This window comes from Osmerus mordax, chromosome 6, assembly GCF_038355195.1.
Source record: "Osmerus mordax isolate fOsmMor3 chromosome 6, fOsmMor3.pri, whole genome shotgun sequence".
Classification (NCBI taxonomy): domain Eukaryota; kingdom Metazoa; phylum Chordata; class Actinopteri; order Osmeriformes; family Osmeridae; genus Osmerus; species Osmerus mordax.
Genome location: NC_090055.1, coordinates 4952835 through 4971405, shown reverse-complemented (window position 1 = coordinate 4971405; position 18571 = coordinate 4952835). Strand labels below are relative to the sequence as shown.

General features: G+C 43.5%; 1 protein-coding gene across 1 annotated transcript; it reads left to right on the top strand.

Moving 5' to 3' along the window:
• On the top strand, window positions 1-18026 carry lmna (lamin A). Its single transcript, XM_067238249.1, has 13 exons — window positions 1-243; window positions 1327-1715; window positions 12912-13068; window positions 13394-13519; window positions 13729-13899; window positions 14044-14169; window positions 14316-14536; window positions 14735-15038; window positions 15190-15297; window positions 15431-15550; window positions 15691-15747; window positions 15850-16047; window positions 16944-18026. The coding sequence occupies exons 2-13, from the start codon at window positions 1378-1380 to the stop codon at window positions 16977-16979; spliced, it is 1962 nt and encodes a 653-aa protein (XP_067094350.1). The 5' UTR covers window positions 1-243; window positions 1327-1377; the 3' UTR covers window positions 16980-18026.
• The last annotated feature ends 545 nt before the right edge of the window (window positions 18027-18571 follow it).

Genomic DNA, 18571 nt, shown 5'->3' with positions numbered 1-18571 from the left:
ACTGCAAGGCAACCAGTCTCAGGCACGATCCAAAGGCACACGCAGACGACCAAGCGGCCAGGCAGCACTGAACCGATCTCCTTCACCACGCTCACCGCTAGAGAGGACCATATACCCTACCTACAGCTCTCACGTACACCACCAGAAACTTCTAGACAGCTGTATTTGTTCACTCTTAAACTCAATCGCACACACCCACTTTTCCAGAAGGATTTACCTTACAACTTCCCTCTCCACGCTGAGGTAAGGCCTGGAGTTTTTTGCTCTAACTTCTGTATTTGCACTGAATGTTGTCATGCGTGCTAAAGAAGGTGTGTGCTGTGTGGTGGTAGAGTTCTGTAACTTGTATCTAATCTTTCAGACATACTTACAAGAAAGGTCCTCTTACTTAATTTGACTTTCAGTGACTTGCAGTGACTCATGTCACTTTTGAAAAAAAGTGGTGTGCTATGATATTGTAATGCTTGACTCTTGAATATGCAAAGAAGGCTGGTTTGGACACAGGTTTGGAGTGGGCAAGTAGAGCTAGTAAGTCCTACTTGAAAGCTTATCTGTTCAGTTTTCAGTCATGATCTTTGAGTACTGTGTGTATCTTCATTGTGATATGACATGAATGAATAAGATAAGCGGTCCGTTTCATTTTAAGATGGGTAAGGATGACCTATTTTCGAGACTTTATTGCAGAACGGTTCTGCCATGTACTCCCATGTGGTAATTCTCTTACATCTAGACGAAAGGGAAAGTGGATGTCCAAATCTGGTCATGCGGCTGTGTTTGTTTTATGGCGAAGTCTAGTCAAGACTGTGGTGTCATGAAGAGGCTTTGAACAAGCGGGTGTGGGCGGAGGCAACCAAAGACCAAATATATCCAAGTTTATGACCGTTATACTTTTCCAGCAAGTAGTTTATGGCTGAAGGGGATGATGTTCAAATGTGCCTTTAGGGCCTTTAGTTAACAGCATTGTGCTTTTGTAGTTTCCTGGGTCCAGTTATGAAGATTGTAATACTTTTGAATCCTACTTAAGTGAGTCCTAGGTATGGTGTTAAACTGTCTGAGAGGATAAATAAGTGTCTCCAACACAATTTAATGAGTACTTGAAAGTTACACAAGGCTAACTTGTGATGGGATATTGTGAGCAAACTTGCACATGACGCCTACAACTCATTTCATCCTCCACCTGCAGAGAACATATTATACACGCTATTAGAAGTTACCCATGTCTGCAACAGACAATTAAGACAAAGCATTAGGAGATGGGAAGCATCATTCCTTATCCAACATCTGACCACCAGCTCTCCTCTTTCCCCCCCTCTTGACCCTCTTCAGCTAGCCCCCCCCCCCTCTTCCTAAGCCTCTCTTTGAGCCTCCAGAGCTACCATGGAAACCCCAGGTCAGAAGCGTAGCGGCCGTCCGGGGGCCGTCTCCCCAGCCCGCATCACGCGGCTGCAGGAAAAGGAGGACCTGTGCAACCTCAACGACCGCCTGGCCATCTACATCGACAAGGTGCGCTCGCTGGAGGCGGAGAACGCCGGGCTGCGGCTACGCATCACCGAGTCTGAGACGGAGATCAGCCGTGAGCTCACGGGCGTCAAGTCGGTCTATGAGACCGAACTGGCTGACGCCCGCAAGACCCTGGACTCGGTGGCCAAGGAGCGGGCGCGCCTGCAGTTGGAGCTGAGCAAAGTCAGAGAGGAGTACAAGGAGCTCAAAGCCAGGTAGGACCACACATGGATGCCAGGGGCTGTATTTAAGGTATCTTTACCTCAAGAATCCATGCTATCGATTTAATTTTAACTTATCAAGATCACATTATTTAGATGGAGTATGCTGAACAGGAGTAGGTGCTGAGATGTGGCATGATTTGTTCTTGTCCAAAGATTTACCAGCCACTACTCTAGCTTTGGCTAGATTATTGGTCAATAGAAAATAACTTTTCTGTATGATTAAATACTTACGTCTATTTATCGTAATACGTGTTTACAGCCGCATATCATTGATGTGAGGCTGTGGGGAACAAAGAAAGGAGTCAGATGGCTGAGCGGTGAGGGAGTCGGGCTAGTAATCTGAAGGTTGCCAGTTCGATTCCCAGCCGTGCCAAATGACGTTGTGTCCTTGGGCAAGGCACTTCACCCTACTTGCTTCGGGGGGAATGTCCCTGTACTTACTGTAAGTCGCTCTGGATAAGAGCGTCTGCTAAATGACTAAATGTAAATGTAAGAGATAATGGTGAAAACAAGGAACTATCATGTGGGAAGTGTGGCACTTCTGTAAACTGATGAGGGCTGGCTTCGTACAACAACCTGCATTTAGAAGTACACGTTCAGGTATTCCCATGTTGCATTATGTTCCACTCCCCTTCCATTTCAACATGGCTGACTCAACAGTTAGCGGCCATTTGCTGCAGAGCATATTGATATGAGTGACAGATCAAAATTACATTTATTAATGTGTCCCATATCTTTCACAGTGAGTAAAAACAACCTGTATAATGCTACACCTCCACTTTTACCATATTTCCTAAATCCCATAATTCAAGGCTTTACATACTTTGGTGTTGGTTAAGAAATGGGTATGAAGACCAACAAAACTTAAGGACCTGGAGACCACATTCCAGGTGATTGAATAGGCCCTCAAGCTAGTTGTGAAATACAGCTTCATGGCTTCAGGCCCCTTTAGGACCTTAACCTTGTGGGCACAGCCATAGGGGCCACACCTCTGACAAACACATCACTCTGTTTCCTTTGAATAACAAGTCTGAGTCATTCAACAACCCAAGCATCCCAGGCATCCCGAGAGAATCATTATCCAACTCCAAAGATGCTATTCAATCAATCCCAGAGACCAGGTTTACCAGTTTTTACCTTCAACCTTTCTGATATGCTAGGCAATACCACGCAGGTATCCAAATCATTATTCTAATGTTCACCTGCATCCCATTTATAAGCGACTCTATTTGATGTCAAGCTTGGGTTTGAAGTTTAGGTTACTCCAGGATAATTCTCACCATAGTAAAGTACCCCCTGCACTCTCTCCCTGCAACATGCTGATGCCTGCAATAACTTCCCAGGAATGTGTTGCAGTCTTGGTGAAGTCAAACTGGGGTTAGAGTGTGTCTGAGAGAATGAAATCGACTAGCAAATAAGACCTGGCCTTTGCGCGGATCCTGCCCATACAAAAGGCTTTATGCTTCATCTTTTATGCATCAGGTTTTTGTTCTTGGGAAACCAAACAGGGAAAATATTGCCAACCCAGTGGAAGCTTACTCAACTGAACATACCTTTTCACATACCTATGACTGCAGTTCGTTAATGTTCATTAGAAATGTAGAAATGATGTTGTCTGAACATGAAAATGCATGGTAGGCAAGAGCTACAGAGTACTGTAGCTTTTAAAGAATGTAGTGAATCCTTGTGTAGTGCTGCAAATGTACCCAGGTTTGGGTGGGGCCTGACCAGGAAACGCCTTTGTCTTTACATGTATTTTTGGGCGTCGGCCTTCATGAGGGTGTGGACTCCTACTGTTGACATAAGTGAATTGGAGCATTTGGAGATCATTGTTAGTGATGCGTGTGGTAAAGTAGATGAGCATGGGTCTATTAGGGCATTGAAACATCAAAGTGAGGTGGGGTGGGTTGTTTGTAAAGGACCCATTCAGCCTCACATTCTGTTTTCTGAGGCGTCCTTTACAGCTCCCTAGTTACACCAGTAGATATAAAACAATTTCTAAAACAAATTGTTATCATATCATTAGTTTTAATTTACAATGTAAAACAAATCTTTTGATGCATAGGCGGCGGAAATGTGTTAGTCGTTCTGACTCACGCTCTACGCAGAAGCCAACCTGTTTGCCAGTGTTTGGTTGCCATGGCCCCCGGGAGTCCTGGCATGGGCGTGTGACAGGGTGGTGACTCAGAGTTTTTTTTCTATCCTTTTTCCTTTTTTTTTTTTTTTTTCTTCCCTTCTTCTCAGGGCCCCAGAGACTCTGGGAATGGGCTGACTGGAACCCTTAGTCCAGGAAGCGGGTTATATGTAGACTTCCACACTAGAGTAGTGAGTCATATGTTTATTAATACTAACAGATTGATACTGGCTCCCCTATTGGGTTAGAAAGACATGGCAAACTCAACAAACAAATGGAACATCTATTCTCATTTTGATATGCAACTGTTTTGCTGCACGGTTAATGGAAATACAAAGACTTGTTTTGTCTTCCTTTCAGCTGTTTCTTAGTGTTATTAAAATGTGAAACTCTAACTGTACCAAAGTGCTGCACATTCCCTTGGCCTTTAGATTGACTCTACACTGTGTAGTGCAACAGTCAAAGCTGTCACTTATCATGGCTAGTATTTGGTCACACCTGTTCATACATTTGTGTGGGCCCTCTACAAGCGTCTTTGTGTTTGTGTCACACATTTCCCCCTCAGGGTACTGGCCTAGAATGCTAACTACTATGTACTAAAACATGCATTGCCCTGTAAACGATTCACTATTTGTAAAGAAGTTATATTTTACAAAAACAGGTGCTTGTGGAATGCAAGACACTAACCGAGAGCCTTATGGGCAAAAGCAGATGTCTTTTGATGAAAGCAGAAAGCTGATAATGAAAAGTTCAGACACAAGGCGCTACATGACGTTAAGCTAAAACAAGGAGCTACAGACCATAGCCCCATGTGGCCACATTTGTCAAGGTTTAGTTTAGTCATCCAGTCAGCATACTCATCTTGTGCACTGTAGAAGTTTGGGTCTCGTGCCCACCAAGCACCTGAGCTGTGCCAATGACTGTGAAATATGAACATGTGTGGGGAAGCCCCCCTGAAACCCACCACGCGCTCCTAATACACATTAGCCTTTGTGTGGAAATGGTTCCTGTAAAACTTTCCTGTCTGTATCCACTGCCATTTTGTTTTTTAAATGTATTTGATCAGCAGACTTATATATCCAAAATAACATATATACTATGTACAAAAACTGCATATAGTAAGTGCAGCAGAAAATCAAGGACTGGAAGGGCACAGTTGTAGCGTTATTACAGTGGTTAGCTGTATTTTACAAGACAGTGAAATAGCATAGCATAATCTCTATTACAATTTACAATATTGCATAATTATACAAATGGGCCAGTGCTAACAACATAAGCAACATTATCATTTATCAAGTACGACATTGAAACATCTTAATGCAGGCAATTGCTGCTGAGTAATTGCACAGTAATGTATGAACAATATTCTAAATTAATGTGGATTTCCCCTAAGCATTGATCCACCCCTGCCCTTTTCTGTACACCTGGATATATAGACACTAACAATCACATGTGGTTCCTAGGTGATCAAGTCAATTTTACTTTTAAAATGTCCATGCTTTGGAGCTGTATATATTTTTGGTATAAAAGAAGTGTGAATGTCTTTTCAAGCATCTGGTGTCAGGGACTATCAGGGCGCACACCAGGAAATGTATGTATCACACAGCGTAAACCCATTTCCTTGAGTGTGAATTTATTTCATTTCAGTTTCCTCTTAGTACTTATCCCGGTCCTATCGAGCCCACACAGCAATAGTCATATGAACTCTGTAGCATACACATGTCACCAAAATGTTATACAGTCCACTTACTCTTCATTCACTTCATTGACTTCTTGGAATGGGCAAAGTCTTTCCCTCCCTGTAATCATCCATAAAGATTCCTAAAGAGTCACATTCTTATCCTGGATCATATGTAAAAAGAGGAGGGAATAAAGACAGACTTTCAGAGGTGAAGAGAAGGTTCCAGTCACAGATGGAGGCTAGTCATCGTTTTAATGAGTGAGCAATTATTTATAGCCCAAAGAAGTTCTGATGTCATACTATTGCAGTCACTGATGTTAATGCTCCCTACCTTCCTTTGATCACACAGCAAGCCATGCTTAGATTTCACCGTACGACAGGAGAAATCCATTCAATCTCTTTGTCGAGCTGTTATCACTGATATTTTTGAACTGGACATTTTAAGCTGCTTTTTCCTTTAATGGACAAGAGCACACATGCACTCAGTCAATGATGATGCAGCTGTGAAAGCTGTTTAAATGCTTTGCAGTTTTTACACCAAACCCTCCATTGAATGCATGCTTTAGGCCCTCAAATACTGCAGGGTATGAATATCTTGCAAAAGGTCAAGTATGTGAGATGAGTGAGGCGTCACACCCTTGTCTGCATTCTTGTGGATTTAGAGAAGATGGAAAACAAAGCTTTTCATTAGCACCTTTGTATTGAAAACGTTTTGAATGAAACGTGTTCAGCAAAGGGGATTCAGGGTTTGCTTTAGCCAACTGTCAGCTCTTCATACAACAGAATGAACAGTCAAGAACGATATGTTTTGCATCCTCAGGAAAATAAATGCCTACTATGACAACTTATTGTTCTATGTCTTCTCCCAGGAGGCTTGAGTTCAGTGAGACTCATGAGATGCTTGTCTCTGCTCCCTGTAATGTCTTCCCCCAGGGCAGCCCCATGCTCTTCCACAATGACCTCAGCCTGTATCATGTGACGCGAGACCTACCCTTCCCGTGTCTTATTGTGCAAAGGGCCATCTAGACTCAAGGCTCCCTGGGTTTTTTTTTTTCTTCTTTTTTTTTATGATGGTGCCAGGACTTCAGTATAACCTTTTGATGCTAAGTGGTAGCTATTAGAAAATGCAGTATCCCTATGGAACTGTCAGTCTGTGTAAGAGAAAGTATTGTACAGTACAGTCTCGTGGCTTCTTGCTCTACTTGCCTTAGCTCAGTACACTGCAGCGGAAAACATATGCACTGTGTCTGTAGATGTGTTGGATGGGGTTGGGTTGAGTTCTGTTTAGATAATGAAAGAGTAGAGTTTATGCTTCACTGGACCCAGGACTGGGTTCTGAGAAGGGCAATGGTGGTTTGGAAAGACTGTGTGTGTGTGTGTGTGTGGAGAGAGTGGAGTTTGTGGATCAGAGTTTCCATGGTGCTCTGTTCTCTTCAGGATCTTGCCAAGCTGCATGAGTCACTTGATGACTGACGGGCTAAATCACTTTAAGATGCTGAAACACACAAACACACTCACACGGGACCACACACACATACATTCTACTGATTGGGGAGTTCCCGTTTGCTAGTAGGTAAGTTGGGTGTGCCAACACTAACTTGCACAACTTCAATTCCTTACAATTCCTCTCAGTGGTTCTTTACGCTAATGTACATTTGTAACCAACCTTTCCATATAATTCGACTAGACATGATGTTTGAATATGGCGAGATGCCTCCAGATGCGTTGCATTTAGTGTCACTCAGAATTTCCTTTGTTTGGCTGAGCTTATGAAATCTTAGCTTGAAAATGGTTTATCATCAATCTTCTAAATGGTTTATATTCAACATTTTTTGAGGTTCTTTTGAAAATGGGGTATTTAGCTGTGGAGATGCTAACTGTCCTCCCATGTTGGGATACATCATGTACCAATTGTATCCAGGCCCAATACTCTGTTTGTAACCCAGTTCTTCTTTCTTACTATTTGTGAAGACTATTTCCACTAAATGTCAACTTCATTTGATATGTTTCTCTCTCTCTGGATACTGTGTTTGATTGTGTCCCACGTTACCTCACAGCTGTTAGTTTAGTTGTTACAGTTTGGTAGCTTCCCAGTGCTAACACCGATGCTAAACTACCTACACACAGCACACTTTTTTGTTGCTGTTAGCTCCATGCTAATGTCAGCGCCGCACGCTTTACTCCACCTACATGGCCCCAGCTCAGAAAGACTTTGTAGTAACCAAATGCAGCTGGGTGGAGCAGCAACCAAGGTCTCTCTGGAGAGCACTGAGTGGAAGACATATCTGACTGTTTACTCAACGGCAGAGCTAGCCACACCACAGTTTGTTGTTACTGTATACTGTTCAGGGTTTACCAAAGTTGGCTGCATGGAAACAATTAGATTCAGCCCATGTTATTTCCTTACAGTATAGTAACTATAGTGGATTAAATTCTCTCAAAATCTTGTTTTGTTTTTTGTTAATGTTAATAGTCTAGAGTATTTTCTGTATTGCAAGGGCACTATTGAAGGACGGCAGACAAAGGGTACCTATACACTGAACATTTCCTTATCTTGCAAAGATAATCTGATTAAACAAAGGTGATGGCTAGCCTTTTACACAAACCAGCCAAAGTGTCAAAAGACAGGCACCAGGTGTTTGACTAGCCGTAGAATAATTATTAAAAGCCCACACACAGTCAGACCTGCATAAAAGGCTTTATCAGTGATTGACAGACTTTCCTTTCCTTGTTGAAAACTGTGTTTGATATGGGGGACAGAATGGGATGGACTTAGGAAGGCACATTCAGTTGTCATGACTCAAGGCTTTTTGCGGATGTCAGTGTTTACATTGTGTTTGCTGACTGAGTGTATGATGTTTGAGCAACAGTAACTGCTCTTTGGTGGTGTTATCGGATGTGGATGTTTTTCATATCTTACTCGCTTGTTGCAAAAACCCACCTCCACCTCATGCCATGTCATAGGCCTAGAGGTCCATTGCGCCAATCTCAAATTTTATGGTTGCTATAGTTACATGTAAAACATGCATTTGTAGCTCCAGTGACACATTGTATAGGGCTGTTGTTTGTGGAAAGTACCATTGCTATATCTGGACTCTGTTTACTTAAATAGAGTCAGGTGGCAGAGCGGTGAGGGAATCGGGCTAGTAATCCGAAGGTTGCCAGTTCGATTCTTGGTCATGCCAACTGACGTTGTGTCCTTGGGCAAGGCACTTCACCCTACTTGCCTCGGGGGAATGTCCCTGTACTTACTGTAAGTCGCTCTGGATAAGAGTGTCTGCTAAATGTAAATGTAAATACTGTTATTCGTCCGCCTTTGGCTTCCTTACTCACTTCTTGTTCTTATAGTCTCAATCTTTCATAGAATCGCTCCACTGCATGCTTAACGTCCTGGCAGGAAATTTATTTTGGGGGTGGGAACTTTTTTCTGGCGGGAAAAATGAGGGGGAACCCTGGTGTATTCCCTAAATGTTGAAAGAATGACTCATCGTGCGACCCCACCCCTTTCTAGTTTACACATGTCGACCAGACGGCCCGTGAATAAACACAGTGCCATAGTAGCACACCGTGCAGATCAATCAGCACTTCCAACTCCCCACAGAGGAATTTCGTTTGTAGTAGCACAGGAAGCGAATGAGGCGGTGAAGTGCTTCTTAGCCCCCGTGGCCTCACTGATGGCACATAGAGCTTTTTGCACCCCCTGACTGAGGGCAACGCTACAGAAATGTAACATCGGTGCTATGCTGCTGTTGGGTAAGGGTTGTGGTTTCCAGGTAGAGAGAAACATGATGGAGTCGGTTACTCCGACCTTTAACCCAGTAATAGTCCAAGGTTTGCAATCTTAAATGACCCTGAATTGCATACTTAAACATATCCACAGGGAATTTTCTGCCAAACATGACAAACAATTTGGTGAATGCAAAAGGTGTTGCTGAAAATATACCAATTTGTAATCATAAAGAAAGTGGTTCCATTTAGTCATTTTTAATGTGGCTGAAACTGCAAAGTATCTCATTAGCAATTCATATTTTCTCAAAGCCTCTTTGCTATTTCAGTGATTTAGTGCAACATTATCTGTTTCATCTCAATGACAGGAGAAGTTTCCATCCTCAAATGTAGACATTTACACAGTCTGTTCAGAGCATACCTACCCTGTATTTAGGTATTACTTTTGAATTACTGTACCCTTTTCATAATGATGCATCGGCCGTGTCCTAGAAATTATAGGCTAGACTTTCCACTGTGGGCTTACAAGGCTTTTCCACGCTGTTCAGTTCTGGAATATCCTGAAAATAAACATTCACAATGGAAGGTCCACCTCCTTTTTCCTTTCCTTCCAATCCCCAAAAAACGTGGAGGGAAATGCCATACTGAAGGCCTGACAACTAGGCCCTGGTTGTCATAGTAACGACACAGCAAAACAGGGAGGACTGTGGGTTTCTTCTTTTTTTTTTTTTTTGGTGCGGGGCGTGTAAGGCGCTCTCCATGCTCGTCATTGAGGTGGACAAAGATAGCAGTGAGTCACCCGAAGGCTGGGGGCTGAGCCGACACATTCCTCCTTTTATTATTTCTCCTCTCTTACTCTCTTTCACAAACACAAGCATCCACCCTCTGTCTTTATCCATGTTTCCCTTTTACTAGCTCGTTTCTTTTCCTAATACAAACGTTTTCTCCATTTCTTCTTCGTTCCAGTGTGTCCCTTGCTCACAGTACTCTATATTCCGGTAAAATGTTTTTAGCCTTACCTGTTTAAAAACACAAATTCTTTTGACCTAATATAAAACAAAGAACAGCCTATTATCGAGGAATGGTGTTTGTGAGTATTTGTGAAAAGGCTTAACCAACACACCATAAACTGGGCAAAAACGTATGTCTTTTGTGTCAGAGAGCAGAATTATTTCATCAAGATGAAACGGCTTACTATACATGTACTCTCACAGTGTACACTTTCAACATGTTCTGTAAATATTTGATTTAAAGATGGTCTTAATGCCATTAGTAAAGCAGCACATATGTATACAGATGGTTCTAATTCTGTAAATTAGCGGTGTTTAGACTGACTTCGATTCTTCTGGTACAGTATAGTATAAACTACAGATCATTCATAACTGGAATCTGTTTGATGAACAAAATTAAACATAAATCCATGAACATCTGTCTGTTCCAAGATTTAATGGAAACAAGGTTGAGCTTTATTTAAAATAGAAGTCAGTGCGGTCAATTCATGCAAAAGTCGAATGGGATAATGCAAATGGACAAACACAGTCACTCATGAAATAACAAACACATACTTACACACCCACACACATTTATTCATACGCACAGCATACAAACACACACAAGTGCATTGTACATTGTTGTTGATTTCCTCACACCCTTCCCCCATTGTTGTAGTTGTGAGGTTATTCTGGAACAGAAACCTGGAGATGAATGCATTTACAATGCAAAATACATTTTTATTTTTATTTTTTTATATTTTATTGTTGAATTACATGTTTGTTTGTTTTTTACAATAATTGGTCATTTTTATGACATAAGGTATGCACACACACCCATGCACCTTCAGCCTGTTTGGGACAATAGCTTTACAATTGAGTGCACATATTCATTTCTTCATGTTTAGGAATGCACACAAACAACACATTCACACCTCATAACAACCAATAAGTAACAACCCTCTCGTCTCTTTCCTCCATGTTCCCCAATCGCTATAATGTTAATTACCCATTTTATGGCAACAATAAAAATGTTCCACCATAACAAAAAAATATCTAGTGTCTGGAAGAGTAACCACTTTATTGGGACCCAAGTTATTAACCAGAGGGAACCCATCCGAGCCCAATGTACTCAAACCCCAATATGGTTGAACTTTACAATTAGTACAATTTCTATTTACAGGAGCTGTTTCATTTTCCCCTAGTTGACCATCTAGGTAGTTGTGCTGTAATTTGCAGTAGGGTTTTGTGAGTTGATAGGCAGTTAACGCTGCCATGTATGTTCTGTGTGTGTGTGTGTGTGTGTGTGTGTGTGTGTGTGTGTGTGTGTGTGTGTGTGTGTGTGTGTGTGTGTGCTCTAAGCAAGCACGAGCATCTCTGAATGCTGGTCCATGTACTGACACTATTGTAGCATCAAGACGGTGAGTTACTTTGCTGGAACTTACCAGAAATAGTGCTTTTCCCAGGAACCCCCTATCTCTCTCGGCCAGTGACGAACATATGCATATGCTGAGGTGCGGGGTGTGTAGGTGTCACAAGAGTCTGCATTTATGGAGAAGCAAGGGAAGCCAGAACACATCCATGGGTGGACAGATTTATCAATCGGCAATGATAACAAAAATCAAAAAAAACGTTTTCAAGAGTCTCTTGAAAGAATGTGTGGGTGATTTTTAGAAATGCTCATGTTAATAGTGCTGGATGCTACCTCCAGATTTGTAAAACCCACAACCCCTGTTGCACACCAGGGCCTACACAGCCTCTTTTGAAATCGCAGAGGAACAGACTGATCTTCAGGATGATAAGCGAGAGCAAATGTGTTACAACACATTGTATCCATGTACAGTATGTCACCATGCATACATGTTAAGTATGGGCCTTTTCATTTGAATGGGAGCCGCTTTGGGTTGGCAGCGTACGGGGAACCACGAGGCCCGCCTGGGTAAGTGGTCTGGAAGTCATCTCCCTAGCAGATGGCCATCATTAGTGACAATGAATACTCCAAATGTAATAACGGGGGGGGGGGGGGCTGGTTTCCTTCCTGGACCACCAAACTAATACACACGTTTTCTTTATCTTCTGTGCTTGGCCGTATAGCGGTTTTTCCTTGTACTCTTCCAAGTAGTTTGGTTGTTTTTCTCTCTGTACCCACACTGCTGATTTATTCCTTGGGAGCATTTACGGGATGTTTAACAGAACGCACGCACATGCAAACAAGCCTGAATGTTTTTAATTTAACCAAGATTTCCCAGAGAGCATTGCATGTTTCACTTCTGTTCGAAGCCCAGAAGCAAATGGGCTTTTGTCCTTTTTAGGACGGGGCTTTTTATTTCTTAATGGCCCTTTCAAATATCCGTGTCACCACAGTACTGCTGCTGATAGAGATGAGTCAAACAGAGATCCTCTAATTAATTTGTGATGAGTAGTTATTGTTGTCCTAGGGAGGATTGTTATCATATGCTCATTATAGGATTATGAAAGGGACTCATTTTTCACGATCTCAACCTGGCCGGGTAGAATCAATAGGCTCAGGTTATGTAACCAACTTGGGTTAATATGCTACCTGACATTATAAAGCCTCGATAATGGAAACAGATGTTCTTTGTTACGGTATTTTACCACTTAAACTCCATGTACATCTCCTTCCTCGTTCTCCTCAGGAATGGTAAGAAGGAGTCTGAGCTGGAAGCAGCTCTGGCCCGACTGAGGGACCTGGAGGCTCTGCTGAACTCCAAAGACGCTTCTCTGTCCACAGCCCTGGGGGAGAAGCGCTCTCTAGAAGTCGAAGTGAGGGACCTGAAGGCCCAGCTGGCCAAGGTAACATACCGTCAGACTTTTATACACGCACGCACATACACACGCAGTACATACAGACACATTTTCACATTGTTTCCTACGAGGGCTTTATACCCACACACAATGTTTCACAGCCACAATAGGCTATTGTCCTAGCCCAAGCCGCAGTTGTAGGCCTCGTTTTCTCAATGAAACTTGCCATGTGGTGAATGTTGACTGAATGGCTTCCATGTGCCACCTACTGTTCACAGGAGGGAAGTACATCTTTGCAGCCGATTATTCTATGCCCTCGCCATTTCTCGGCTTTTCAACTTCTCTCTCTTTCTCACCCACTCTCGCTGTGAAGTTGGAGAGCAGCCTGACCGATGCCAAGAAGCAGCTGCAGGATGAGATGCTCAGGAGAGTGGACGCGGAGAACCGCATGCAGACCCTCAAGGAGGAACTGGAGTTCCAGAAGAACATTTCCAATGAGGTGAGACAAACGTCGGCTTTCCCCCTTTTTAATGCCCGTTTTGCTTTGTTCATTTTTGCTTCTCTTTGTGTCTCGTCTACCTTCGTGTAATCTCTCCCCACCTCTCTACGTACCTCTCACTCATCCCGGTCATCGCACACTTCTCTATCTTCGCCAAAATGGCTCACCATGTCCTCACCGCCCGTCTCCTCTCCCTCTGACCATTTAAGGGTCAGCGTGAGATGCGGCGTAGGCACGAGTCTCGCCTGATGGAAATAGACAGCGGGCGCCAGCAAGAGTTTGACATGAAGCTGTCTGAGGCCCTGACTGACCTGAGAGCACAGCACGAGGAGCAGGTCAGCATCTACAAGCAAGAGATCGAGAAGACCTACAACTCCAAGGTAGGGCAGCAGCCCCACACATGCACACGTACGCCTGTAAGACGGCCCACACCATGGGAATTTGTGTTCGCGTGTGGCCCAATGAATAACTCATGGCTTAATTGGTAAGGGTCTATGTCTTTCCCCTCCCCCTGTTTCTGCCAGCTGGAGAATGCTCGCCAGTCTGCGGACAGGAACAGCAGCATGGTGGGCGCCGCCCACGAGGAGATGCAACAGTTCCGTGTGCGAATGGAGGGCATGTCGTCCCAGCTCAGCCAGTTGCAGAAGCAGGTACGAAAAAACGCCCAAACGCAAAACTTGGATTTTCCTACGCTCATTCATCTTCCATCTGGACTTCCTCGTCACGGACTTGCGCTTTCTCTTGCATCGTTTTTGCCATTTCCGCTTGCTCACGTGCCTTCTCCCTGTTTCACCAGCTGGCGGCACGGGAGGCCAAGGTACGCGAGCTGGAGGAGTCGCTGATGCGAGAGCGGGACGGGATGCGCCGGCGCCTGGAGGACAAGGACCGGGAGATGGCCGACATGCGCATGAGGATGCAGCAGCAGCTGGACGAGTACCAGGAGCTGCTGGACATCAAGCTGGCTCTGGACATGGAGATCAGCGCCTACAGGAAGCTGCTGGAAGGGGAGGAGGAGAGGTGAGGAAGGAACATGGACCCGACATCCGAAGCTCACACACACACACACTCCTATTTGCATGCATTGAGAGGGACATGGATAAACCCAGGGTCTCGACTGTAGGAAGTAAGTTTTCTAGATGATCGACTGTGATGTAGTCTGTCCTCATGCCCACTCCCCCCCCCCCCCCCCCCCCGTTCGTTCTCCGCCTGCTCCAGGCTGCGCCTCTCCCCCAGCCCTCCTCCCACCCGTGTCACGGTCACCCGCACCTCGGGCTCGGGTACGCACACCCGCGTGCTCAAGGCCGCCACCACGGCCAGCAGCAGCCGCAACTCCTCCGGGAGCGTCAGTGCCAAGAAGCGCCGCCTCAACGACAACGACAGCGAGACGTCCAGCCTGGCAGGGGCAGGGGCCGTGACACGCACGCGCATCGCCCAGCAGGCCTCCGCCAGCGGCCGCGTCACAGTGGACGAGGTGGACCTGGAGGGGAAATTCATCCGCCTCAGCAACAAGGCCGACGAGGTAAAAAAAAAAACACACACAAAATTGTTTTCGTTTTTCAGAGAGAAGGAGGTTCCTTGATTTGCAGCTTTGGAGTCTCATACTAAACTCATAAGGCCATTGGTAGCTGGTTAATGTGAACCCCAACTTTTCTGGCCGTTCTATCACGCAGGACCAGCTTCTGGGTCACTGGCAGGTGAAGAGACAGGTGGGCACCAGCAGCCCCATTGTGTACAAGTTCCCTCCCAAGTTCACCCTCAAGGCCGGCCAAACCGTCACTGTGAGTCCAAAGCGATCCGCGCCATCGATGCGATCTCAAACCGCATGAACAACATGTTTTAGAAAGTTGTGTATCTTTTGTCTCACCTTCGTCTCCCTCTCTCCCCCCCCCCTCCCTTCCCCCTCCCGTATAGATCTGGTCAGCTACAGGTGGCGGGACCCATAACCCCCCCTCAGACCTGGTGTGGAAGACCCAGAACACCTGGGGCAGTGGAGACCTGTTCCAGACCACCCTGATCAGCGCCAATGGAGAGGTGACACACACACACACACTACTTCCACAGCTTCAGCTCATGAGTTGCCAAGCTCAATAACCAAGGCACAACTGACTGCTTTTGAGCTTTTAATGATGTGATCCTGAATCACTCAAATGTTGTTTTTCTGTGTTTTCTAGGAGATGGCCATGAGAAAAGTAACACGCACCCTATTCCAGGAAGAAGACGATGACATGGTGAGTCTCACATCACATGCCCAAAAGCATACTCCATAGAGCCTGTTCCCTACAGGTCTGATGGGGGGAAATTGATGGCCTACTGTCTCTCTCTCTCTGCAGGCGGCCCACAGCACGTGCGGTGTGGACAGCGAGTACAACCTGCGGAGTCGCACGGTGATCTGCGACTCGTGCGGCCAAACGTCGGATCGCGGTACCTCATCGGGCGTGTCCAGTGGCTCCATCTGCAGCAGTGGAGGAGGTCTGCCAGAGGGCCTCATTGGACAATCTTTTATTGTTGGCAACAACCAACGCAGAAAGGTACATGTGGAAGAAAATGTGTGAATCTGCCATCTCATCAACATGAATTAAACCACCAATAAGCAGGAAATAACTATTTGCTTGAGGCATTTGGTCAAATATGTAATTATAAAAACATGCTTCTTCAGGCTATACATTTATAATTTCATAATTAATACGTGATGGATTTGTTGGCTTTTTACTACATTACTTACTATAACCGTACTCAGTTTAGATTATGTATTTTTTTATATCAGAATCAGAAAGGGATTTATTCGCCATGAAAGTTTGCACAGACAAGGAATTTGCTTTGGCAGGAAGGTGCATACAATAAACATATACCTAAAATTTAAATATGTGGACTAACTATACTAAGGGTACATAAACTAGCAGTACTAAGTGGGATAAATATAAGTTGCCGTAAATTACAATATAAAAATACAAAAATACAAATATTACAAAAAATACAAATGTACAAGATACCATGTTGTGGTGCAGTGCAAAAGCAGTGTGTTTTAAGCAATAAGTCATATATCTTATTTACATTTACATTTAGTCATTTAGCAGACGCTCTTATCCAGAGCGACTTACAGTAAGTACAGGGACATTCCCCCCGAGGCAAGTAGGGTGAAGTGGCCCAAGGACACAACGTCATTTGGCACGGCCGGGAATCGAACTGGCAACCTTCTGATTACTAGCCCGCTTCCCTAACCGCTCAGCCACCTGACTCCCTGTATTATTTATATATTATTTGCATTCTATTTACTCTCACATTACACTAACATATTTTCTCACTCAAGAAAGCATTTTTTTTCGTGTCCCACTACACTGTCCTAATTCCTGAGCTCTTACAACTGTATCCCCTTCCTGTCCACTCACTTCCTCTGACATATTTTTTCTCTTCCTGTCTTCTGTAGGGAGGTCGCCAACCGGAGAACTGCTCCATAATGTAGAACCAAACAGCAGCAGCACCTCACCTGAAGAAGAACTTCTCAGTCCACTTATAGAAGACACAGCATTGTTTTGTACTTCTTACCTTTGTTTTCCTTTCAATTTGCATTTGTGTTCTATATAATATGATCAACTATATATCATATGCGACAATTTGCAGTTAGTTTAGCTTCCGTACTTGTTTTGTGGAGCTGCATGTATCCAATAAGACTTTTATATATATTATAGCTTTTTTTGCATGAGGACCAGGCAATTGCTTGTTGTGTATAAGAGCCCAGTGTATGCTAAGGAAAAGAGGCATAGACAGCTCTTCTTCCTCTAGTAGACTTGGATACGTGTCAAGGTTTTAAGTCTTGAAGGCTAAGCTGTCAACACATGACACGCACATAAACCCTGCCATGACGTACGTTGTGATTTAATATCAAACCAGTTGAAACCTAGGGTCATATCCCTGGTGTGCCCACATTCATGACCATGAATGTTCCGAATGTCTTTTCCTTTTCAATCTGAAGAATTAGGGAGGGAGGCAATAATTTATGCAACTGGGGAGGGAAACACGTCTGGTCATTCTAGAGCTTTAGCCAATGGAGCCATTTAAAACAAATCTATATAATTTTTTTGGGGGGGGGCTGTGGTAAGGATCATTAAGCCATATTTTCATTGCAACATAGATACCAATATTATTTTTTTTGTACTTTATGCTTGCTTTAAAGAAAGTTTACTTTTGCATTTGCCAAAAAATACATATGTAGTTGATACTAGTTTCTATACAGTATCATTTCTAGAGGAATGATTTAATTACGTATACATTTGGATTAATATTACTACAAAGATAGAACATCTGTTGATTTGGGTGAAATTAGAATGGCCACGTCGTTTATGCACCAGTTTTATGGATGATAAAAAATTACATTGGTGCTTTTTCTTTCAAGAAAATTGTACTTGTTCAAATGTCCAAAAGATGTATTTTGCTAGTCCGAAATTCACCATGATGTATTTTGCTAGTCCGAAATTCACCATGATTCACCATCATTTGTCAATTACAAATGATGGTGAATCATGGTGAATTTCGTTTTGTTTTTTGATTTGCTTTGTTTCATAGCAAATGTACTCTATTCACTTTATAGATTTTGGTTAAGTGCATGGATCTTCTATCAGACCACATCAGTGTCACAGAAGTTGAATTATTTTTTTATGGTGGGAAATGTGTATACAATTCTTATTCATTTTACAGATGAATCCTGGACAATGCTGTAGTATTGCAATAGTTTATTTAGGTTTTAACTTGCTTGATTTAGCTGACACTTTTTGGGGGTTTTGGTGGGGGGGTATGAGGGATACATATTTCTTTGGACTTTGTGTATATGCTGCAATTTTCCACAGATTTACCTGTTATGCTCACTACTGTAGGTAAATATTTAGCAGCTTGACATTGTTTGTACTCCAAAGTGACGCATATTGAAACTGAGAATACTTGACAGACCTGTTACTTTATTTAGGATTTGTTTTGTAAATCATACAAGTTAAAACCAAATAGCCTGTCTACATCACTATATTTAACTGATTGCAGGGCCAAAATGATAATGTACTTGGA